At 46.0% G+C, this 26,015-nt stretch overlaps 1 protein-coding gene across 1 annotated transcript in view; it reads right to left on the bottom strand.

Annotated features, from left to right (window-relative positions):
• The window catches only part of LOC146822100 (adhesion G protein-coupled receptor F3-like), a 166,197-nt gene extending 141,341 nt beyond the window's left edge, over window positions 1-24,856 (bottom strand). Inside the window, exon 1 of the mRNA XM_085609965.1 lies at window positions 24,563-24,856. Coding sequence (XP_085466091.1) covers window positions 24,563-24,856 — 294 coding nt within the window. The remainder of the gene's footprint in view (window positions 1-24,562) is intronic.
• Window positions 24,857-26,015: the final 1,159 nt, after the last annotated feature.

The following is a 26,015-nucleotide window of genomic DNA, read 5'->3' as shown; positions in this document are numbered from 1 at the left end:
AGCAAAGTGGCAGTCCCTCCTGGCAGTACAACAGCTGTTCTTCCTGGGAGAATGTCCTCAATCCAGAAGTGTTCTGAGTATATGGTGTCAGAGGTCCAGTTTTTATACCCATTTTAGGCTTTGAAGTAGGGAGACTTCATAGAAAGGTATTTGTAGTGCACAAGACCCTGCACTTCCTGGCCCTGACCCCAGATACACTACAGGGGGTAGGCATCTTTTTATGTGGGGACAGCCACAGCCCTATTCAGGTGCAAGTGTCAACTCACCCCACCAATATAGATCAGGAATACCCATCAGCCTGGTGATGGGAGATCAGGATATGCAGGGAACACCTCAGCTCCCTTTGTGTATAGAGTGAATTTAAGCTCAACTGTCATCCAACCCAGACGTGTATTCTAGGGACAGGCAGAGGCACAGAATAGTTAAAGTTAGAAAATGCCAACTTTATAAAAGTGGCATTTTCAGACCTGCAATTTGAAAACCAACTTCACTAAAAGATGTGTTTTTAAATTGTGAGTCCAGGGACACCAAACTCAAATTTTCCATCAGCTCCCAATTGGAAGAAACACTGACCTGTGGGAGAGATAGGCCATGCTGTAGTGAGCAGCGAATTTGGCAGCATGGTAGGCCATGCTGTAGTGAGCAACGAATTTGGCAGTTTTTCACTACCAGGACATGTAAAACTCAAATGTACATGTCCTACCTTTTAAATGTATTGTATGCTGCCCATGGGGCTACCTAAGGCCTACCTCCTACCTTAGGGGTGCCTTACATGCACTAAAAGGGACAGTTTTGGGCCTGGCAACTAGGTGAACTTGCCAGGTCGACTTGGCAGTTTAAAACTGCACACACAGGCTCTACAGTGGCAGGCCTGAGACATCTTTGAAGGGCTACTTGTGTGGGTGGCAAAATCAGTGCTGCAGGACCATTAGTAGCATTTGATTTACAGGCCCTGGGCCCAGGTAGTGCTGCAGTGTACTGTACTAGGGACTTATTCATATATCAAATATGCCATTCATGAAGAAACCAATCATCCCATGTTTTAGAGGAGAGAGCATATGCACTTTAGCACTGATTAGCAGTAGTAAAGTGCCCAGAGTCATAAAGCCAACAAAAGAATGTCAGAAAAATAGGCAGAGAAATGCAAAAAGTTTGGGGATAACCCTGCAAAAAGGGCCAGGTCCAACACCTACCCATACATTCTATTGATTGTTGTTGAAGATTGTCACGGTGCTTTACACTATCTTGCTAGATTGGACCAATGAAATATATATATGTTTGCATCATATGGATTCTTTCTTATGCTTTCTGTACACTTTATAAACACTAATTCAAATGTATGGAACAAAAAAAGTGTGCCTAAAACGTGGTACTGCAGATGATAGTTACTTTTTTTGTTGAATTGCTTTTTCATCCCCCCCACCCACTCCGGCAGCATTCTGATGATGTTCGCATCAGCACTTCATGAGAGAGGGCACCCCCAAGAAGGGCAGGCGTATGTGCATGAGTCAGGGCATTATGGATTGCAAATAGTAACAAGATGACTACACCTATAAACCAAAGTGTTTCTTGTTACTTATGGGGTTGTGTCTAGGCACTATAAATGGGGTGTGAGCCCACACAAGAGTTTGTGAAAAGAAAGGGCTCCCACATGAGGGCTGCCAATGATCTGAAGGCTTCCACCATTTGAGGTCTGCTTGACAGGGCAGCTATCTACATGACCTATTGTTTTCTATATAAAGAGAGTGGGCTTTGGGCCACTCTGCTTCACACATGTGCTTGTTTGAGCCGGCTACCTCAGTCCTTGCTTTGATATTGCCACTCACAGCTTAGATCGCCCCAGAGTAGTATAACCTCGCCCCCTCCTCATGCCAAAGGCTGCTTGGTTTCCAAGAAAGGGCTTCACTTCAGTGCACGAGGTGCATTGGTTTCACCAGTTCACAGGAACCATTTGATGAATGCAGACGCCATCTTGAAGTGAAGCCTTGCCCTAGAAACAAGCAGCACGTTCTGCATGAAAATAAAGTGCTATCTGTGTTACTATTCAGGAAAATCATGTCTTTATTTTTGTGCCAAAATCGCCTCAAAAATATATAAAATGTGTGATTTTACAGTAAAATGAACCCTGGAAAGTATTATGCTATGCTCGTATACTTTGCCCGACCTTACTTCTTCTAAACATTTTTTTATTTATTTGTTGGGGTTTCTTTTAATGTTGAAAGCAAGCATTACAATATGACGTCTGTCCCTTTTGGCTACATCTGCTTGTGCTTGTGTCACACTAATCAGGTAGGAGGAAACATTCTGTTAGGATACCAAAGGAGTTCTATCCTTGAATTGGTTGTGGGACCTGTCAAAGAAGACGAGCCTTCGGTCCATATATTGCTTTCCTTTTGCACGCACACAACGCCTCTGCTTCGCATTCATTTGCCAAACAACACTTGTTCACTAAAATCCTTCAAAAGGTGACAGTGAAGAGAAGCTGAAAGAGAGGTTTTTATAGCCTCCTACTCTTTATCCACTTTTAATCTGCCCTTCCTCTTTCGCTTTTCCAGCTGTCATATATATTGGCCTGTCTCATTCCCTATTATCTAATCTCTCTATCTATCTATCTATCTATCTATCTATCTATCTATCTATCTATCTATCTATCTATCTATCTATCTATCTATCTATCTATCTATCTATCTATCTATCTATCTATCTATCTATCTATCTATCTATCTATCTATCTATCTATCTATCTATCTATCTATCTATCTATCTATCTATCCATCCATCCATCCATCCATCCATCCATCCATCCATCCATCCATCTATCTATCTATCTATCTATCTATCTATCTATCTATCTATCTATCTATCTATCTATCTATCTATCTATCTATCTATCTATCTATCTATCTATCTATCTATCTATCTATCTATCTATCTATCTATCTATCTATCTATCTATCTATCTATCTACAATCTATTTATCTACCTCTAGACCTACCTATTTAGCCACCTTTAGGCTTATCTGACTGTCGGTCTATAAGGCTATATATCTGTCCATATCTATCTGCCTGTCTAGCGACCGGGGGTATCTTCTGATACCTCTACCAGTCTACCTGTATTAGTTGGCCTCCTACCTGCCAACCAGGTACAGCCAGTTATCGGATGCTTAAAGAAATGCTAAACGAAAAGTGAAGTCATTAAACCAGACGGATGGAGCATCTTGATTTACTCATGCCAATCTCCCCCAAACCATTGGATTAAGCCATAGACGTCCACATATAATATAAATAATCTGTCCCTCTCTGCATTTTTGGCAATAAATACATTTTATTAGCCTTTTATTTTTCAGTCCTGGGGCTTGTGGGGCGATGCTCCTCTGCTCAAATGGAGGAGCCACCCCTGCTGTGTGTTATTCAAGACTTTTCGTTTTTACTGAAATTATGTATATAACATAGCTACTTAGGGGTTTTCAACCAGACTTTTTCCATTGGTCTGTGGTTATGTCATTCACATTTGTCAAGGCGCAATGTGTCAGGCCGCTTCAGCCATTGGCTGACTTAACTAACCCTAACAGCATGTGGCCCTTTTCCCAAGGAGCACATCCACACACATGTACTTCCTTTCAGTGCTAGGAAATACTATGGTAATGTATGTTTTTTGAGACCAAGAAACCTGTTTACCTTTAGCCAATGTTTTATTTTGCATTGAAGAGGGCCCAGCAGCTTCCCGAACCAATAATGTTTTGTAAATACTATGACAAAACAAAACAAAACTTGTCAAAAGGCTGGAGGTCAACTACAGACCTATTGTCTTTGCCAGTGCTTGTTATGTCTGGCATTTCAGAAAGCTTTTCCTGACTGGCCAAACTATTGTTTCCCCCCAAAATCATAGATAAGGTACAAACTTAAAGGGGCTTTTGGTCAGGGGGCTTTTGGTCAGGAGGCTTCGCTTATTGGACTGTTAAATTGTCACTTCCATATTGCTTCCGCTCTCCATTGGGCCCGCCCACTTAACCCATCTGCTGACTTCACCTTGAGTGACTGTACAAAGCACGTGCACATTGTTCACATCTACCTACAAATAGTTCCTTTCTCTTCAGTTGAAATGCTATTTCAGAGTGTGCTTTTGATTTATTTTGTAAATGAAAAAAGATAAACTATGCTCCAACTTGTTCTCTCCACCGCATGTCTGGGTGGACCAAAGGTGCCCCTATGGTCCCGATGAAGACCCTCTTGTAAGGAGTGAAACTGCCTACCCCAACCCTGGCTCGAAAGGCCGACCGCTCTGTGTTCTCTGTATTGAATGTGGACAACAGTGACAGATTCCCCTAGTCCTGTTTTGACATTCTGTTCTTGTAAATACTTTAGCCTTGGTTAAGGCTGGTTAAGCCTTTTTATGCATTTTCTGATGTACACACTGTTCACTGTCCTCCCTCCATACATCACTCTCACTTTTGCACATTGATGCACCTATTCCTCCCTTTCCAGGGCACCTATGCAGAAATCCGTGTGATAAATGTGCTATGTTTGAACATGAAGCATTATATGTTCAATGTGATTAAATATTTTCAATATGTTAAAAATTGGTTATAATTGATTTATCGGGTGATGTTGATGTCCATTTAATATTGCATTACCACTGGGACCAACCCCCTTATTGTACCACATTTCACCCAGGTCCTAGTGACGCTTCTGGGTTTAACCCCATTATTGTGTAACTTTGTTCAGGTAGTACACAGAAGAACAACTCAGAATAAGCATTGCCAAAGCCAATTGACCTGGTTTTAATATGCTAAAAGGCGCAACTGGCATGTATGGATGCCTTTGTATGTATACTTTAAAATATGAGCATATGTACTAATTTTTGCTCTGTTCAGTTCACTTGGTAAACTTTGCTCTGTGATGCAGGCTTGCAGCCATCACCTTTGTTGTAGGAGAGCAAAGGGCACAGGTATCATAATGTTAGCTTCTTTCCATGATATATGTGTGTGTCCTCTTTTTTCATAAGTAACCATGCTGTGGGTGTGCTGTGCCCACACGGACGCTCTTTACAGTACCCGTCTCCATGCACTGAACTCATCAGCTGTATGTGAAAGCAGGAAGAGGCTCTGTTTTCTTTTGTTGCTGCACCATTTGGGGTCTGATGTTTTCTAATACGGTCTGTGAGCACCTTTGGGCCATGAACATTCGGAAAAGCTTCTCTCCTCGAGGCAGACTCCAGCGCATGACCCTGCCTGCTCCCCTAGCTAATCCTGGTGGTGCTCTCATGCTGTTAACCAGCATGAGAGAAGGGCCAGGATTTGAGGGTGTGGCCTCACTTGGCGCTCTCAAGAGCACTGGAGGCCTGCGTGTTCTCTAACCTAGGGTTAGAGAAGTTTAAAATGTGCATGTGTGGCCGGCCGTTGCAAGACGGCTGCCCAAAGAGACATGCGCATTGCAAACTTTAGCACAGAGCTCCCTGCTGCCACTCGGCAGCAATGGCCCTACGCTGTCCTGACACTCTGTTCGGGACAGATTGCTGAAAAATAAAATGGCAATAAATACATTTTATTAGCCTTTTATTTTTCAGTCCTGGGGCTTGTGGGGCGATGCTCCTCTGCTCAAATGGAGGAGCCACCCCTGCTGTGTGTTATTCAAGACTTTTCGTTTTTAGTGAAACTATGTATATAACATAGCTACTTAGGGGTTTTCAACCAGACTTTTTTTCCATTGGTCTGTGGTTATGTCATTCACATTTGTCAATACGCAATGTGTCAGGCCGCTTCAGCCATTGGCTGACTTAACTAACCCTAACAGCATGTGGCCCTTTTCCCAAGGAGCACATCCACACACATGTACTTCCTTTCAGTGCTAGGAAATACTATGGTAATGTATGTTTTTGAGACCAAGAAACCTGTTTACCTTTGGCCAATGTTTTATTTTGCATTGAAGAGGGCCCAGCAGCTTCCCGAACAATAATGTTTTGTAAATACTATGACAAAACAAAACAAAACAAAACTTGTCAAAAGGCTGGAGGTCAACTACAGACCTATTGTCTTTGCCAGTGCTTGTTATGTCTGGCATTTCAGAAAGCTTTTCCTGACTGGCCAGACTATTATTTCCCCCCAAAATCATAGATAAGGTACAAACTTAAAGGGGCTTTTGGTCAGGGGGCTTTTGGTCAGGAGGCTTCGCTTATTGGACTGTTAAATTGTCACTTCCATATTGCTTCCGCTCTCCATTGGGCCCGCCCACTTAACCCATCTGCTGACTTCACCTTGAGTGACTGTACAAAGCACGTGCACATTGTTCACATCTACCTACAAATAGTTCCTTTCTCTTCAGTTGAAATGCTATTTCAGAGTGTGCTTTTGATTTATTTTGTAAATGAAAAAAGATAAACTATGCTCCAACTTGTTCTCTCCACCGCATGTCTGGGTGGACCAAAGGTGCCCCTATGGTCCCGATGAAGACCCTCTTGTAAGGAGTGAAACTGCCTACCCCAACCCTGGCTCGAAAGGCCGACCGCTCTGTGTTCTCTGTATTGAATGTGGACAACAGTGACAGATTCCCCTAGTCCTGTTTTGACATTCTGTTCTTGTAAATACTTTAGCCTTGGTTAAGGCTGGTTAAGCCTTTTTATGCATTTTCTGATGTACACACTGTTCACTGTCCTCCCTCCATACATCACTCTCACTTTTGCACATTGATGCACCTATTCCTCCCTTTCCAGGGCACCTATGCAGAAATCCGTGTGATAAATGTGCTATGTTTGAACATGAAGCATTATATGTTCAATGTGATTAAATATTTTCAATATGTTAAAAATTGGTTATAATTGATTTATCGGGTGATGTTGATGTCCATTTAATATTGCATTACCACTGGGACCAACCCCCTTATTGTACCACATTTCACCCAGGTCCTAGTGACGCTTCTGGGTTTAACCCCATTATTGTGTAACTTTGTTCAGGTAGTACACAGAAGAACAACTCAGAATAAGCATTGCCAAAGCCAATTGACCTGGTTTTAATATGCTAAAAGGCGCAACTGGCATGTATGGATGCCTTTGTATGTATACTTTAAAATATGAGCATATGTACTAATTTTTGCTCTGTTCAGTTCACTTGGTAAACTTTGCTCTGTGATGCAGGCTTGCAGCCATCACCTTTGTTGTAGGAGAGCAAAGGGCACAGGTATCATAATGTTAGCTTCTTTCCATGATATATGTGTGTGTCCTCTTTTTTCATAAGTAACCATGCTGTGGGTGTGCTGTGCCCACACGGACGCTCTTTACAGTACCCGTCTCCATGCACTGAACTCATCAGCTGTATGTGAAAGCAGGAAGAGGCTCTGTTTTCTTTTGTTGCTGCACCATTTGGGGTCTGATGTTTTCTAATACGGTCTGTGAGCACCTTTGGGCCATGAACATTCGGAAAAGCTTCTCTCCTCGAGGCAGACTCCAGCGCATGACCCTGCCTGCTCCCCTAGCTAATCCTGGTGGTGCTCTCATGCTGTTAACCAGCATGAGAGAAGGGCCAGGATTTGAGGGTGTGGCCTCACTTGGCGCTCTCAAGAGCACTGGAGGCCTGCGTGTTCTCTAACCTAGGGTTAGAGAAGTTTAAAATGTGCATGTGTGGCCGGCCGTTGCAAGACGGCTGCCCAAAGAGACATGCGCATTGCAAACTTTAGCACAGAGCTCCCTGCTGCCACTCGGCAGCAATGGCCCTACGCTGTCCTGACACTCTGTTCGGGACAGATTGCTGAAAAATAAAATGGCAATAAATACATTTTATTAGCCTTTTATTTTTCAGTCCTGGGGCTTGTGGGGCGATGCTCCTCTGCTCAAATGGAGGAGCCACCCCTGCTGTGTGTTATTCAAGACTTTTCGTTTTTAGTGAAACTATGTATATAACATAGCTACTTAGGGGTTTTCAACCAGACTTTTTTTCCATTGGTCTGTGGTTATGTCATTCACATTTGTCAATACGCAATGTGTCAGGCCGCTTCAGCCATTGGCTGACTTAACTAACCCTAACAGCATGTGGCCCTTTTCCCAAGGAGCACATCCACACACATGTACTTCCTTTCAGTGCTAGGAAATACTATGGTAATGTATGTTTTTTGAGACCAAGAAACCTGTTTACCTTTGGCCAATGTTTTATTTTACATTGAAGAGGGCCCAGCAGCTTCCCGAACAATAATGTTTTGTAAATACTATGACAAAACAAAACAAAACAAAACTTGTCAAAAGGCTGGAGGTCAACTACAGACCTATTGTCTTTGCCAGTGCTTGTTATGTCTGGCATTTCAGAAAGCTTTTCCTGACTGGCCAGACTATTATTTCCCCCAAAATCATAGATAAGGTACAAACTTAAAGGGGCTTTTGGTCAGGGGGCTTTTGGTCAGGAGGCTTCCCTTATTGGACTGTTAAATTGTCACTTCCATATTGCTTCCGCTCTCCATTGGGCCCGCCCACTTAACCCATCTGCTGACTTCACCTTGAGTGACTGTACAAAGCACGTGCACATTGTTCACATCTGCCTAAAAATAGTTCCTTTCTCTTCAGTTGAAATGCTATTTCAGAGTGTGCTTTTGATTTATTTTGTAAATGAAAAAAGATAAACTATGCTCCACGTTTTATTTTTGAAATCAGACATTATTCAGCCAGTTCCTTCAGATGCTGGCATTGCTGATGTTAGCCTGAGGTGTCAAGAGCAATGCCAGGGGTCACAAAGAGCAAGCCAGGGGTCGAAGGTGCGACCATGGCTCCTCTAAATAACATCCATGCCATGACCCCCTCCTCATAACCTGCCCTCCCAGATGTTTACGGTGACCAGAGATTTAAGCACATACAAATATAGTAGGAAAACTGTGGTTTGAGAACAATGAGGGTGGGGTCAGTTAGGGTCAGCACAATGAGGGTGGGGTCAGTTAGGGTCAGCACAATGAGGGTGGGGTCAGTTAGGGTCAGCACAATGAGGGTGGGGTCAGTTAGGGTCAGCACAATGAGGGTGGGGTCAGTTAGGGTCAGCGAAAGTAGGAACGGGGTCAGAGACATGGTTAAAAAGAACAAAATATTCTGTAACTGTTTGTTAACCTTTGACCTCCAGGTAACTCCTTAAAATATGCACCTTAAAGCACTCCTTGTAAGGGGAATCCACCATACCCGTCCTGACCACTTTCCTGCCCTGTTCTTTGAGGAGCCCCATGCACCCTTCACTTCCTGTGCTGTGTAGGTCGCCTGGCATCTCTAGGGATACATGAATCAGCACTTGTGCTAAAGATGGCAGGTCCTAGAGCATGTACGCCAACAAGGACACGTTACAAGATGCCCAGGTGCCAGGTGGGCAGGGGTGTTTGTGCAAGTGGAGAGAAGGGCAAAGTTTGAAATATGCAGCATTGGCGTATAAATGCTTGCACGAGGGGGTGGGAAAGGCAGGCTCTGTATGGACAACATGGGTGTGCCATACCCAACTATCGTGCCGCTTGCCCTGTAGTCATAAGGCGCAGGTCCTGCAGTTCCTAAAGTGAGAGAGGCTGCATTCTGCATCCTGTGTTGTCCAACTATACCCAAATACGAGCAAAACTCCCTCTCTTGGCCATAGTGGTCTCTCCAGAGCAGCCATCTGTGGAACCTGTGTTTTTGAGGTCTTTAGCTCTGAAGGTCTAATCCTGCAAATTTTCCTTGATGATGTTTCACGGGCCAAACTCTGTGAACCCTGGTGGCATATCACCCACTCAAGAACGGGTGGCTGATCCACAGTGACGGCTGTTACGCAGTGATCGCTAGTAATACAAGCAGGGTGAGGCCGGTGAGCCACGCATGCACACACTTACACTCCTACACCTGCATGCACACTCACACTGCCATGCATTCATTCAGAAGTGTGCACACATAAACCCACTGTAGGACGCTGGCTCTGTATATACTGTACCAAAGTAAGGTATAATGAGCACAGAGCCCAGGGAGTCCCCCGAGGTATAGTGGAGGCTAAATTAGGTAAGTACTAACAGCTCTCTTTGTGGTAGTGTGGGCGAGCAGTTAGGCTTATCCAGTGGGTGTGATAAGCCTTTATTCTGTTCACTCAATCAAGACTGATGCACGCACTCAGAGACTGAATCTAGACCAATTGGGTAAACATAAAAAAGGTATACTTGTATTTTATTTCTAGAACCAAGCAGGACTTAGTGCAGGCAGGTAAAATGTACTTTCAATTATAAACCTTTACACAGAAATGCAATTGAGGATGGATTTGCAATTGTCACAGGTTGGTATCACTTCAAAAAGCAGTCTGAATTACACAGTAATAACCCTTGGAATACTTTTCAGTTACTTTTGGACTACTTTGAATATTAGGGGTACCACAACTATGCATCTCACAGTACAAGGTATGTAAGACTTTTCTTGGCTTGAATTCTAGTTATTGTTTTCTCATACAAAACAACAGTTTAACACTTAGAACATTTAAGGCCCAAAATCTCATAACATGGGTTCCTATGGGACAAAATGGTTATAGGTTTTGCAGGTAAGTAAACGTCTTACAAGGGGGAGCTTTGAGGGTTTGGACCAAGGTTCCCCATGGTCTAGATAGGCACTCGAGCTGCACCACCAGCAACACTAGGGCTGTCAGATGCAGAGTCCAGAGGCCCAATGTTAGCCAATGGGACTAAGGGGGCCTTCGGTTAGGGGCTGCTTACGAGCAGGCCATCCGGGTGTGGGAGCGAAGCTTCTGGGGTTAAGGTCAGCACTGCAGGGGCCAACGACCAGCATAGGAGCTGCACCACCAGTGGCACTGGGGGGTGTCAAGAGGATGTCCGGGACCCTGTACTTTTCAATGGAGACATTTGGTTCGGCAAAGTTGCTGCAGACTCGGACAGGGAGACTTCCTGAATGCGACCACCAGCTGGAGAGGTAAGTTGGTGTCTTGGGGCATGCCTGGACACCTTCGGTTGGGCCACCCAAGGCCGTGGGGCGTCGGGTGCAGGGGTGTGTTCTGGCGTCAGGTTTTCTTACCAGCTCCAGTCAGGGGCACCCTTCAGGTTGAGGCTGCAGGCATCGTCTTGAAGCTTGAGGGAGGTCAGGGATCTTAGTAAACATAGGGATCCACCCGTAGGTTGAATGTGTAACAAGACTCCCCACGGGGACAAAGATGTATCCCACAGCCGTGGAGAATACAAATCAGTTGTTTAAATACCCCTCACACACCAAAAGGGCCCTTGGTGTCATGCTTCATCATGGGGGTCTTCCCGCCCCTCTACGGGACGGGGCGTGCTACGACCTACGACTACGCGGGAGCACTGTTAACAATGAGAAGACTATGTGTAATGCAAGGGTGTGAGAGGAAGGGTCAGGGGTGAATGGGAAAGTGAATTAAAAAATACCTGGCTCTTTGGTCTAACGAAATTTATTATACCGTATGAGCTGGTATTAATAAAAATTAGTGGGGGGAGGAGGAAGTATGCCTCAATGAGCTGTGCCTCCTAATGGTGCCGACATGTTTCGAAGCTTCCCCAAGCTTCTTCTTCAGGACCTTAAGGATCCCTTCCTAAAACTCACTGTGATGTGTCAATGAATAAAAAGGTGTGAATAGATCTATATAGGAAGAAAATAACCTCCTATGGTAATGCCTAGATAGGTCTTATATGGTCCATAACCTAGAAAACACAAAACGGAAAAAACCAACGTCACGTAGATCGAGGATCAATCCATCATGTGTGAATAGTGATCTGAAAAAAAAGGTGATACTATAGTCGCCTCTTAACGCTATCCATAACGTTATCACGTGATCTGTGGTGAGAATACAGTGTAACACATAGACATCGACTTGAGACGAACAAAACACGTAACAAAAAGCACACACTCTATTCAGAAAGGAACTGAGTTCCTAAGTTCTAAAACAGATGGTAATCCAAGTTGGTGGGAATACATTTAAAAATAACATACTTGCTGTAAAGAGAAAATTGCCTCATGAGCTCTGAAAACCGGGTGGTGGGATTGCCAACTCGGCTATCTAAATGATAAGGATTAGAAGAAACGAAAAAAGGCCCCGTCGGTCATCACAATGGCGTTTGAAGTTAACCACAGGAGGGAGTCCCTACAGGAACCGGCTATGCCGTACTTACGAATCCCCGGATAAATATTCGCCAAATCACCCACCCCAGTCGGCTCCGTCGATGGAAATGAATACGGGCGTGGGGTTTTTTAAATGGTGAAGCGCGCGAGATATCGCGTTACTTTGCTGGCTCTGCGTTCGTAGACCCGGAACCGGAGGTCAGGGATCACCAGAACCCAGGTTAGGATTGCTGGGGATACCTCCTGTTGGTGTTGGGCCACTCGAACTCGGGCCGTGGGCGTCGGGTGCAGAGTGGTGCAGAATTGTGGAGTAACCTGAGTCTGGTTTATGGTTGGTCTTGGAGCTTTTGTTGAGCAAATCCAGTGCTCACAGGAGACAGTGTCTGTACGGTGAGTGCAGGGCAGGTCCTCCGGGCTCTGGGGGAGCTGCTGACTGCTGGACACATTAGTTTCTTCACTGTAGCCAGGTCAGAGTTTGGACAGGCCGTTAGGGCTAGGGGCCAAAGCAGGAAGTGTCCTCTTTTTCCTGGGTCAACATGGCTCTTTGGTCCTCGAATCTCATGGGGCAAGGTTCAGGGTGGTCCCTGAACTACTAGATTTGGGGGCATTAAAAGGGGTGTGCAGGTCTAGACCAATGGGTTCTTTCCTTGGGGTGGGTACACCCCTATTATGCCACCCTCCAAAGGGAGGGGGCATGAGCCTCTACCTAATTAACTAAGTCCCCTCATCTTCAAGATGGAGGAGACTGAGATGTGTGGTTCACCTCGGTTCCCACACCTGAGGGATGGGGTTAGCAAAGGTGGGTACACCTCTCTTCCTAGCTTGGTTTTCTCACTGATTCATTCACCCAAAGTGGGTGACAGAACCGGTGGGAGCCAAGGCACATCAAGTCAGGTTGCATCAGATGTCAGGCAAAAAGTAGTGGTAACCATGCAAAAAGGGGCACTTTCCAACACCCACCATTCACAAGCAAACACACCCTTTAACAGCATGCACTCACAAATACATATGCATTCATACATGCACAAATGCACCCGTACATCAAACATTAAAATTAAAATAACTTACTGGCTGCAGCAGAGGTCTTGGCCTTGAGGTTCCTTCAGAATTGGGACTGACACCTCCTCTCTCTACCCCATTTCATAATGGGATGGTGTAAGTGAGACTTGCTGACCTCGCCCTATTCTATGACAGGGCGTCAATGATAAGCACTCAAACCTCGGCACTTCAGGGCTTAAAACTGAAGAGCCCGGGTACAAGGCTATCTGGCTCATCATGACGGGGAGGTCATCCATGCGATTTGCCAGGCTGGAGAGGTCACACGCACAGGGCTGTGACATCTTCAGCCCAGCAAACCTCAGCTCAGACAGTCAGGCACATGCGCATTTAGCGTACGTCCGCCTGGCTGCCTGACCTGAACATAAAGAGTGTCTGACAGGCTGACACTGACTCTGACTCTTCATGTGTGCCAAGAGGTAGGGGGCCTGACCTCTAATCCCTTAAGCATGGGCCGCCGCTGCTGATCCGCCACCAATCTTACCAGAGTTAGTACAGTACCTATGCGGAACGAATGATGGCGCCCGAGAACTGTTTGAAAATGGAATATCGGTCATTAAAGAAAGTCCACATCGAGTGTTCTACTGCTTGAGGTGTGGATAGACTGGCCACCGTTCTTTGGAGGACCTTCCATTTCCATCTTGTGGTAAATAAGACCAGGGGCCGTATTACAGATGGTGCCCCGGGGGCGCAACGGGCGATTGCGCCTGCTTTGCTTGCCTCTGGGGCACTTTGGTATTACAGAAGGGGACGCAGACACTTGTGCGCCCCCTTTTGTAATACCGATAGCGCTGGCGCACTTAAAACACCAGTGCTATCAACAGTGGGTGTTCCCTCATTTGCATAGGGGCGCGTCCTATGCAAATGATGGAATTCCTTTGACTCTGTACCCGTGCCATATTACAGACGCGGGCGCAGAGTCAAAGAAGCCCTCAGGAGACGCACTGACAGTGCACCCTTTAAAAGGTGGCGCACTGTTAGTGCGCCTCCTAACAGCAGCCCTCTGCAGGGGGTAAAGGGGGTCCCATGGACCCCCCCAGACATCCTCTTGCAGGCGGTGCAATCACTGACTGCACCCGCCTTCAAGGGGATCTCTAGACTCCTTTGAAAGTGCAGGCCGGTGCCGCCTGCACTCTGAAAACACGGAGCGGCTGCTCTGTGTTTTCACATGAATACGTTGCCCTGGGGGCAGCGCATATACCATAATGGGGTGCATTATCAATGTTCGCTCCAGGTGCACCTTCTGAAAGGTGCGCCGGGCGCAAACAGTGAAAATGTGTAATATGGCCCCAGATCTACCTCATGTCTGCATTAAAAATGTTCTGAAAAGCTGAGAAATTTAGCATTATTTATAGACTATGCAAAGCAATCCCCATAGACCAAGATCTCATCTGTCAGGAACTACAAAAGGAAATTCGTCAGTTTCCGATTTTGTTAAAAAAAATATATAGGTAGCTGGCAAGCCTCTCCCAAACGGCAATTTAACTAGCTTTCTATCAATGCAAAGTAGGTTCAGTTTCCCTTCCGACAACATTTACATGTGAATGTGATAAGTGTTTGATGTTCACTTGATTCAAATCGGCCTCCGTAGGCGGAAGGAAGTGCAGCCGAGGTGAACCCGCGGCACATTCTGAGACCGATTCAAGGGCCGGGGCACATAAGAAGGGCTTAGAGGGGAGAACGTTTGCGCCCACTTTGGAAGTTGGGCGTAAAATGATTTCTTGGTCAGTAAAAAAGTCGTTCTCATTTCTAGTGAGATTATTTTTCAAACAGATAAAAATTGTCAAATATATTACATATTAAACTGTAGATATTTAATAATGTAACCCTTGGTCTCCTCGTAGCTGGATGTAGATATAAATGGAATATATTTTCACCTCAAGGCCTGCTAAAGACAAGACTGCAAGTGTGAAGTACCTAATGTGGCACGTCATTGCTGATGTCACCAGTGTGGACGTATCACTTTGGCAGACACTCGGGGAGAATTCTGTGTGTGCATTATGATTATTGTCTCTTGTTGGCAGTATTTGCCCGATTATACTGAGTAAGGCACCCCAGTGCTGTGCCTATCTGGCGAGTTCCTGAGGTTCATTAAATTAGGTTACAGAAGCACTTGTTATTCATAGCAAAATGAAAATTATCTGTTTGTGTCCAGCAGAAAAAAAACAAGAACATTTCTGTAGGTTAATACAAAAAACACCTGAACACAGCATCCAAATTACGATTGGCACCTAGGTGACCATTTCTATGTGAGCTCTGCAGAGAAGCCAAGAAATGGATGAGCATTTAGTCAGAACAGCCCTAGGGCAGATACTCACACTGCCTTCAGCCTCAACTCCATATCTCTCCACCATGTCTCATCATGGACACTCATGCATATGCTGAACTCTCAGACACCCAGGGACGTGTCACATAAAGTGAGCACTTTCAGTGCTAGTTTGTCACACACTGACACATTTTGGGCTGACTGGCATCTTAGGTAGTTGGAGCTGCTTGGTCACCTTAGTGGTAAATTGTTGCTTGTCCCAAAAACTTTAACGCTATATTTTGCTTTTAGCTCGAAATGGAGCAGGATTTGTTGACACATCTAAAGTAAACAACAGAACATAACACAATAACTTACATAATGCACAATAACAACACAGATAAAACATAACAGTACACTAAACACGAAAACAGTCAAAAGAGAATGCAACAGCACAGCCCACACTGCAGTTACACAGCACAAAGACTACAACAAAATGCCACAAAGAAAAATACACGAACATTCTTGTCACATGGTACCTCCTCCAGAAACCTGCTTTGATAACACTCTGTGTTTGCACAAAACATGGCCTTAACTTATCACCCAGCACATGAAATAACAGCAGTCAGAAGTGTTTCTGGTCTGGGCCTAGAGGCAGGCTAGTTTGCAGTGTGCGCCCTACCAGCCTCGGATGTTGCTGATATAAGAACACGCACACCATTCCACATGAAGCAAAACATGTGAGATGTATTAGTGCCTGCCTCACTGGCTCACATCATAAGTGCTCTTGCACACATTGTCAAGAAAGAAATCAGTGTCTTTGCTTGTATAATAAAGAACGTCAATATAGGGTCCAGTAACTAATGGTTACTTGAGGGGTGATGAGAGGGGCTGAGTCCCGCTGTAATCGTTATGGACACTCCATTGAGCCCACCCCACTATGGAACAGGGTGGCCAAACGTCCTGCCTTGTGCAGGTTTGTCCCGCAATCGTGGGTCCAGGGCCGGACTGACTACCGGGCGTTTTGGCATGCTGCTGAGCTAGGGGCTGATTTAGTTGATGGGGACCTGCGTGTACTGAACGAAATTCATTTTGCTTTAATTATTTCGAAGTACACGCAGGTCTCCATGAATGAAATCAGCCCCCACCGCAGTGAAATCAGCCCCCTGCTCGGCAGAATTCCAAAACGCCCGGTAGTCAGTCGGCCCTGCGGGGGTCCTGCCCAGCGGGACATCAACTCTCACACTTTCAGCCCCTTAGGAGCCGTAAAAGAGGTGCCTGTCTGAGGCTGAGAGAGGGGCGCTGCAGCACAGGGGGTCCTGCACAATACAACGTCAGACGCAGGTTCAGCTGGAGAGAACATAATGCAGCCGCGAGCCGCCTGCCATTGCCCAACCCTGATTGCCGAGACCTTTCTAGGCATGGGCAAAGTCGGCTCTGTCCCAGGACCCCCACCTCTCTAGGGGCCCATCATAAAGTTTTCAGGACAATTACAGAAAGTGGCATAACACAAAAAAAATGATAGGTCTCCAATATCTCATAAATATTAAAAGGCTTTGCACTGAATGGAGGCCCCCTGAAGGACCTGGGACCCCTGAAAGGTTTGGGGGCCAACAAAGAGGGTTATCAGTGATCCGATCATAGTTGCTGATGGTGTGAATGAGCTGGAAAGGGATAATAAATTCAGAATATATTAGAGCAGGGGGCTCCAAAATAAGTTTGTCCCAGGCCCCCAAAGTCCTGAAGAAGTCCCTGACTGACTGTGTGAATGAAACGTATACCTGGGTCCTGTCTGGGCATAGATACTTGGTGTTTATTTCTTCTATTAATCCTGTTTCAAAGTGTTCCCATATTGCCTGATTAGTGGCCAGAGACACTGGGAAAGTGTGACTAGTCCAGGATCAACTAGTTCGTTACAATGCATTTACTACCCTGTTGCGTTTTGGTGAATATACCCTGAGACAGGGCACTTTTCCACTCCAGGAGTAATACCCAGACCAGTGTTTTAAACACACACTCACTAGCAGCTTTTACATTCATTCTAAATACTTTCAATCTTGCCCAAAAGGGAACAGAGGACTACATTTAAAAAGTGATTGCCCAAGAGTATACAATTTGGCCAGAGTGGGCGGCTGGGATAAAAACCATGTCTCCTGTTTCTACAGGTTTCTCTCTTTGCCTATGTCCACCAATCTGACAATATGTGAACTGCAGCCAAATGTGACAGTGAAGAGTGCAGGATCTGTAGAAATATGTGGCAGTGAAGACTGCAGGATCTTTAGAAATATGTGGCAGTGAAAAGTGCAGGATCTGTAGAAATATGTGGCAGTGAAGAGATACTAAAACTGTGGACAGATTGGACAGTGAAACGCTGAAGGTGCTGTGGAAAAACGGGAAGGCGAAGTGACACAGAGGCTTTAGAAGGATGTGACAGTGAAACGCTGCATGTGCTGTGGAGAGATGGGAAGGCGAAGTGACACAGAGGCTTTAGAAGGATGTGACAGTGATACACTGGAGGGGCTGTGGAGAAACGGGAAGGTGAAGAGACGCAGAGACTTTAGAAGGATGTGACAGTGATACGCTGGAGGGTGTCTTGAGTTACTGACCAGCTAGAAAAATAAATAAACCACTCTTTTTTAATATTTATTACCAATCTGATTCAATGGTGAAGTTAGATTGTAACTACGTACTTAGGAAAAGCAACATTTTGAAAGTTACCTTTTCCCTTCATGAAGAGCTACTGGAGGCTAAGTTACATTAGCTCTCCAGCAGCTGTCCAGCAAGTGCATGACCTTAATGAGGGTATGAAAACTGCTCCCAGGGCGAGGACTATGGCCTGAGTGTGGAGAGGGGGTTTTCTTCCTTTGCCAGGCAGGCTAGTGTGGTGGACCCAGGAACCTAATTAACTTCAAACATGCCTGCCCTGTCACAAGTAAATGTTAGGTAACACCTAGAGGGGACCAGCCTTTGTCCTCCCTAGTCATAATGGCATCAAACCCAGTGAGTGGAGAGCTACACTCACAACCGGTTTTGAGTGGCCACAGAGTAGGGGACTGCTCATTATTCTTGCCACAACTGTGGGTGAGTACACTGGTTCTGCACAAAGGGAGAAGGGTTTTCCCCATCTTGGATTTGAGAGTAAGATGCACTATGGAATGTGTTATAATCTATTAAGTGATTAATGCATCCTCTCTGTTGTTGCCCTTTGCCTTGCTGCTCAGTCTATGTGATGTCATCAGAATGTTGAGAGTGTTTGAGTGGAAGAAGAGATCAGTTGGTGTGGAAGGGCTGAGCGGCAAGGAGGCTGCTCCTGGTGGGGCATAGTACGAGGCATAACTTGGATCCTATCTGAAGAATAAAGCAGTGATCCTAATATACACCAATGGACTACGTATCTTTCATTTAATTGTAACACTGGCGACGATTTTAAAGAACCTGCGTGCTACTTCAATGGAAAATGTACTTTCATAACTGAAGAAACTAAAGGAACTTCAAGTAAATTAAACTTCAACCTGTGGATATGGAGAAATCTGGCACCCCTAATGCCCAACCAGTGACCACTTCATCGGTTGCCCCAACCAGTAAGTGCCAGTTTGTCTTAGACTTTCCTTCGTTGTCTTAAAGCCTGCCTGTCTTTGCTGAACTGTTCCTGTCCTGAGAGCATCATCTGTGACCTGGATATTATTTACTTGTATTAGAGTGTACTATACATTTGGACTTGTGTTAATTCTTCCTGCTTGCCTATTGGATACAGTGTATTTTGAATCTGCACTGTTGTAAAGTATGCTGTGGAAGACGGCCTCTCCTGCCAAGTTGTTATGCTGATTCAGAGATGCAGAGGATGGTGATATCTCTGAAACCATGAGCTGTCCTTATCGTGGTGTGGTGTTGAAGAGCCACGCTGTTTTCTGTGTTGGTCTGCCTCAATGTACCAGACCCTTTAGCTGTTGGTCGGGGGCACAGATTGAGTCCCGGTGTTTGTGTCACAGTCGTGCAAGTCTAAAGAGCAGGTCAACTATTATCCAACAGCGTGTGTTTTAAAAAAAAAAAATAATAAGTTAGCCAAGCAAAGATGTGGAGACTATGGAGTTAACAGTGCCTGAGCCGAGGAGTGTTTAGCTGAATTTTCACAGTGGGACACAACGGTGAGCAATTGTATTTCGATGCCAATTTCAAGGCGTGTTTTTATTCAAACACCTACCGGCATTCGGTTGTGGGCGCGAGGTTCCTTTGTGAGCGTGGGTTTCGCGAGCTGAGCTTCCCTGCCGTTTTCCACTCGATGTGCGTCATCGTGTGACATGTTTTGACATCGAAATTCCGGATGTTCCTTTGGCAATTGGTGACTGCTGGAGAGACGCTGCCCAGCTTTGGCGTGTTGGGATCCACCCGGCCCCACGTCAATCAGCGTGCCACCATCTTACAATGCAGATCTACTAGGATCGGGCGGTTATTAACATGCAACCTTCTCGTATTGCCAACCACGATTTCATATTTTGCCAACCACGTTATATATTTTTTTTAGGTTGTCGGTGACAATAAGGTATTGAGAACATCATCGTTACAGCGCAACAAGGTTTTATTTATTTGTTTAGTCTGCACCGGACTAACCATACTGGACTTGGACTCTACTACAGTCTACGGTGACTACTTTTATTATTTTCTTTTCTTATTTTAATGATATTATAACCTACCCTGTTATATATATTAGATATATTGGTAGATGTGGTGTTTGATGTTATTTTGCAGTAAAAGGAGTATGTTGTCTCCCTAGTCCTGCAAGTGTGTGCAGTAGGGGGGGAGTTGTGTATTGTCTTTGTTTTGTATCTGTATGAATAGAGGGAGAGTGAGTGTAGTGTCCCTGGTCATGTCATGTTTTAAAGTTTCTTTCAGTTGCTTGTTTTGGGTTTACCCTCTGAATTGGTTGTTACCTCGTGTGAGGTGTTTGGACTGTGCGTTACGGGTGCGCACATGTGAAGACTTCTTCTTTTGAAGCTTCTCTGACTTGCCTGTTTTGGTTTTACCCTCTGAATTGGTTGTTACCTCGTGTGAGGTGTTAGACTGTGCGTTACGGGTGCGCACATGAGAAGACATCTTCTTCTGAAACTTCTCTGAATTACCTGTTTTGGTTATACCCTCTGTTTGGTTGTTACCTCGTGTGAGGTGTTGGACTGTGTGTTACGGGTGTGCACATGAGAAGTCTACCTTTTGTGTAGCTTCTCTGACTCACTTGTATTGGATGTACCCTGTGAGTGGTTGCCTCATGAGAGGTGTTTGGACTGTGCGTTACGGGTGCGCACATGAGAAGACTAATTCCTTTTTAGCTTATCTGGATTTACCCTTGTTTTGGGAAGATGAGAATGCTCTTTAGCTTCTCTGGATTTACCCTTGTTTGGGAAGAAGAGAATGCTTTTTAGCTTCTCTGGATTTACTCTTGTTTTTGGTTGAGGTATTTGTATCACCCTGTGGTTAGGGGTTGCTAAATTACCCTGATAGTGTTACGCCTTGAAGCTTTGTGTTATTCTTGAAGCTCGTTGACTTTTTGTATGTGTGTATGTCCACCTCTGCAAATTTTATTTATAACTAGTCATATTGCATGTATGTACAATGATCTTGCATGCTTGTATTTTTACAATTCTGATGAGGGGGAATGTGTTATAATCTAGTAAGTGATTAATGCATCCTCTCTGTTGTTGCCCTTTGCCTTGCTGCTCATTCTATGTGATGTCATCAAAATGTTGAGAGTGTTTGAGTGGAAGAAGAGATCAGATGGTGTGGAAGGGCTGAGCGGCAAGGAGACTGCTCCTGGTGGGGCATAGTATGAGGCATAACTTGGTTCCTATCTGAAGAATAAAGCAGTGATCCTAATATACACCAATGGACTACGTATCTTTCATTTAATTGTAACAGAATTATTTGCCGTAGGGTCAAACAGGAACTGGCGCAGAAAAATGGGTCGGATTGTTTCTGGGAACTTTTTACCCATTAGTTAAGCAGGAAGCAGGAGTCACCACAAACTACCAGCTGATGCCAACCGTAAATGTAGAACACTCCTCTGAACAATTTTCTGGACCAGAGGAAGAACCAAAGAAGGACTGCACCTGCTATTTGAGACCTGTGAGGGGACCTGAAGGGCTGGATCTGCTACCACTTGTACCCAGGGCAAAGAAGTGTACTCCTATGGTCAATTGACTGTCCTCCTATATAGTTACAGGAACACTACAAGCTGCAAGAGACGTTTACCTGCAGTGCCCAACTGCTGAGTACCAACTATACTTGGACTGGAATCTGCTGATGGCCTCTGCTGAAGTGCGTCTTGATCTCCTGAGGTCATTGTCTGTGTCTAACTGTACACCTCTGAAAAGCTGGAACTTAGAAAATGTTTGGACTGCCAGATCCGAAATCCTGGCTCAGTTCCAACCACCCAAGTGAATCCGCCCAAGACATGACTTCGCTGGGCTGAAGAAACAGCTTTCTCCTGCTTGGAGCTTCTCCTCGGCAGAAAATCTGTTTCAGCGAGCCCTCAGTGAGAAGGTACCTGGCCTTGTGGAACTCATTGTTAGATACAGCCTGCAACCTTGCCACGCTGGAGGTTTCTGAGCTACGAGGTCCGAAGGTAGAAATGTTGACTAGTAAAAGGGCCAAAAGTATCCCACTGATGCCAGGTCTTCCCTGTGGAATTAAACTTTTCCTACTCTCAGTTTTTCCTTCCACAACCAATGTCATCAGCAGGACCTCATCCAGTGGCAATCCGGCCTTGTTGAATTCTTCGTGGGGACAGCCTGCAAGCTTGCTCTGCTGGAACATTTCGACTTCCATTTCAGAGACTAAGTCCCACAGTAAACTCTCTAACCAGGAAGAACCTTGTTGGTCAATTGGCCTCAAATCGTTCCTACATCCCGGTCAACTCCGACCATAGACTATCATTGGCGCCATACTTTTTCATGCTGCTTTGTCAATTAAATCTTTAAAAATTCAAATTTCCAGTTCCCTTTCTTGGGGATTTTTGTTGGTTGGGTGTCATTTTGTTTTTTCATTTTTTCTCTATTTTAATAAATTAGAGTTTCTTTTTATTGTGTTTTATCTTTGAATTTTTAAGTGTTTTGGTATTTCTAAATACTTTACACATTTTTATCAAGTTAGGTGTGTCTGTTCTGTGCCATAGCTCCAAGGGGCTGAGCTCAGGTTTTGCCAACTGAAACCTTTTACCGGAACTAACAGGTTATAGCAACTTCATTACTTGTGGCTGACTTTCATCCACCCCAATTAATAATTCACTTTCTTATAAAAGAATTGAGAGACAAATCTCACACCAAGGTTAACAAAAGTCAATTACAGTAAAATCACACAGTAAGCCATTACTGGTTAGCTAGACAGCCTTGGCCATAAATGTCAAAGCGCTTTTCCTGGCGGTGCCATTTGATAATGAGCCAGTTTTGTTTCACCAAAAGGTAAATTCCCAGTTCACCTTTCTCTTGGTAATGTCAGGTGAAGTATGCATGGGAAATGCCCACGTCCATGAACAATTCGCTTCTGAGTTGTGCGATTCGGAAGAGCCTTTAAACCCAACATAAACTTACAGGGGCAGATTTACAAGGACTGGCAAATCAGCAGGGATGCGCCAGTGTCATGCAAAACTACCCTTGCGCCATCACGGATGTGCCGCATTTACAATGCAGCGTGCGGCCGTGGCGCAAGGATAGGCAGATGCGTGTCGTATCTGACGGCATAAGGTTGGCACAGTGCTGGACTCGTGTCACAGTCGCAACGCAACGCCAGCATTGTTCCAACCCAGCCATATCTTTAACATGCTGCGTCATGCCTTACAACTGCTTCAAGCAGGCACAAGGTTTTTACGCAGCGGCGTCGGAAAAGTGACTAAGTGAAATCTTGTAGATTTAACTCAGGCACTTTCCCAAGGCTTTCCAGCGACGGAACGCCCACACTGCAACGGTACGCCCACATTATACCTGGCGCAGGTGTAATGTGGCGTAGAGGTTTAGGGCGTGACGCATCTCCCTAGATGCGTCACGTTGTAAATCCGTTGCAGCATGGCGCTTGCTTTACGCCGCCGCTGCGTCATATACGTGACTCAGCGGCGGCGCAAATGTTTCGCAACAGCCTTGTAAATCTGCCCCTGAGAGCGGTGAAACCAGACCACAGGCTGAGGGACCAGACACAGGTGATCAATAAAGGGAGAGGCACCAGCCCCTCAGGCCCTCCACATAACCAAGTCCTTAACCCAGACACATCTGGCCCCTTTGAGACCGGGTGGCCTGGTTCATAAGAAAGCTTTGAATCTACTGAGAAACCAGGCACCTCATGTCAAACCCCTCCAGATGTTGTACTAACACAGTGTAGTCCATGGCACCAAAGGCTGGCCAGAAATCAAACATAATCCGGGCAGCGGGCACATCTTTGTCTCCTTAACAGGGCACATCGTCAAGCGCTGCCCTCTCCCCCATGCCTGTGCCACCCCCTGCCCTGCATCCTCTCTGCACCGGATGCAGCAACATCTGTGGGTCAACAGAGGCTGTGAGTTAGTCACAAACCGCTCGCTCTGATACTGTTGCAGTGAAGGAAACTGGGATGGAAGTGCCCAGCTCTCAGTGGTCTTTGGGTCAAGGGTCAGTCGTCTCAGCCCTGCTCTTTGCAGTGCATCAGGATCATCTCATGAGGTCGGTGTAGAGTTGGCCCTTTCCCTGGTGCGCTCTTGTGATGTAACAAGACTTCTTTATGATCTTCTCAGGTAAAAATATCTATACCTGATGGTCTGATAGTCATTATAAAGTCTCTCGATGTGCTTTCCTTCCTTTCCCTTCCGGGTCCCTCTCCTCTCCCTTCCATCCTCGTCTCTCCTGCTGTTACCTTCCTGCACCTCTCCTTCACCTTCCCTTTCTCTTCTCCCTTCGTTTCCCTCCCCTTTCCCTCCCCTCTCTTCTCTTTCCTTCTCACGTCTACCCCTAGTATCTTCCCTCCCCTTATGTTTCCGTCCCATCGCCGTTTGTCCTCTCCCTTCCCTTCTTTTTTCTCTTCCCTCCCCATCTCTCCTCTCCCTTCCCTCCACTCTTCTTCCTTCCCTTCTTTTTTTCTCTTCCCTCCACATCTCCCCTCTCCCTTCCCTCCACTCCTCTTTCCTTCCCTTTGCAGTCTGTCCTCTACTCCCCTTTTCATTCCGTTTCTGGCTTCTCCTGATATCTCCCCTCCCCTCACCTCCCCTTCCATCACTTTCCCTTCATTATCTCTCCTGTCTCTCTCTCTTTCTTCCCTTATCTCCCCCTTTTCTTCCCATCTCTTTCCTCCTTCCTCTCCTTTCCGTTCCATATTCTTGCCACCCATGCTCCTCGCCTCTTCCTCCCCACTGTCAGACTTTCTCTCACAGTCGATGGCTCTTACCGTGTAACTCCCAGGGTGGGTCTCTTCCTCCAGGGCCTCTCCGGTCCCTCCGCCCTGGTGGCCCAGGCTGAGGGCGAGCACCCAGCAGAGCAGGGCCCCCGTGCTCCACATCCTTCCCGAGCGCTTTCGGTGTAACCAGTGCACTGCCCTCCAGCCGAATGGCACTCTCACAGGAGACAGACATGCAAATCTGCATCGAGGTGTCCAGGTGTAAACATCACTGCGCTGCGCCAGCGCCCCGAGCCCAGAAATGAGGCGCTGCCTCACCCTCATCAGCTCGTGCCCTCCTAAGAACCCCTGGGGGATGGGAGACCTCTGCGCATGTGCTGCCTCGGTTACAGCTTCTAAGGAGTGGGGAGTGCAATTAATAGCCATGATCTCAAATGGGGGAAAAGCCCCAATGTTGTCCCTAGAAGAAGCACAGATGCTTGGCTCATTGTCTTTCTTCTTTGGCATGCCCCTCACCTCGTTATTCTCTCATCCCAGCCCCGTGTCCTCCACTGGCCGCACCCAGCCCACCCTGACATCTGCTCTCTGCAAGGCCATCCTAGAGGTAAAAACAGCGCTATCAGGGGCTGGAGTGACAGGACATCTGGGCCCACCTCGAGTGGACTAACCTCTTCAATCTCAAGGGAAGCAGCTAAACACCTGGGCTGTCATGGCTGATGTAACGACCCGTCGAGGCCTAGAGTGAGACTGCCTACAGACCCAGGTGCCAGCTGCGACCCAGGACTTGGTAGTGGTCCTCCTGGTGCCTAGATCCTCCGGCAGGACTGGTGCTCCACAGTGATGGTCTCAGCTGTCCGTCCACTAACTGCTCATATTCGGTCTGATATTCTGTACTGCGGATGAGTCCAGGCTTGCTGGCCCCCGCACTATTCTTAACTTCAGAATGGTGGAGACCACAAGAGTAACCCCTCACAGCTCAGGATGAACCTACTGCACCTGTGTCCAGAATGGTGGTGGACAAGGAGAACACAGAGGTAAACCCTTCAGTAGGCAGGAGGAATCTACCACCGACATCTCTAGAATGGTGGTGGACCAGGAGACCACAAGGGTATCCCCTTCAGTAGGCAGGATGAACCGACTGACCACATGTCCAGAATGATAGTGGACTAGGAGACCACAAGTGTAACCCCTTCAGTAGGCAGGATACATTTACCGCCCACATGTCTGGAATGGTGGTGGACCAGGAGACCACAAGTGTAACCCCTTCAGTAGGCAGGATAAACCTACTGCCCGCATGTCCAGAATGATGGTGGACCAGGAG

This window comes from Triturus cristatus, chromosome 6 (genome assembly GCF_964204655.1).
Source record: "Triturus cristatus chromosome 6, aTriCri1.1, whole genome shotgun sequence".
NCBI classification, from domain to species: Eukaryota; Metazoa; Chordata; class Amphibia; order Caudata; family Salamandridae; genus Triturus; species Triturus cristatus.
Note: the sequence above shows the minus strand (reverse complement) of the source record. Positions and strands in the feature narration are given on the sequence as shown.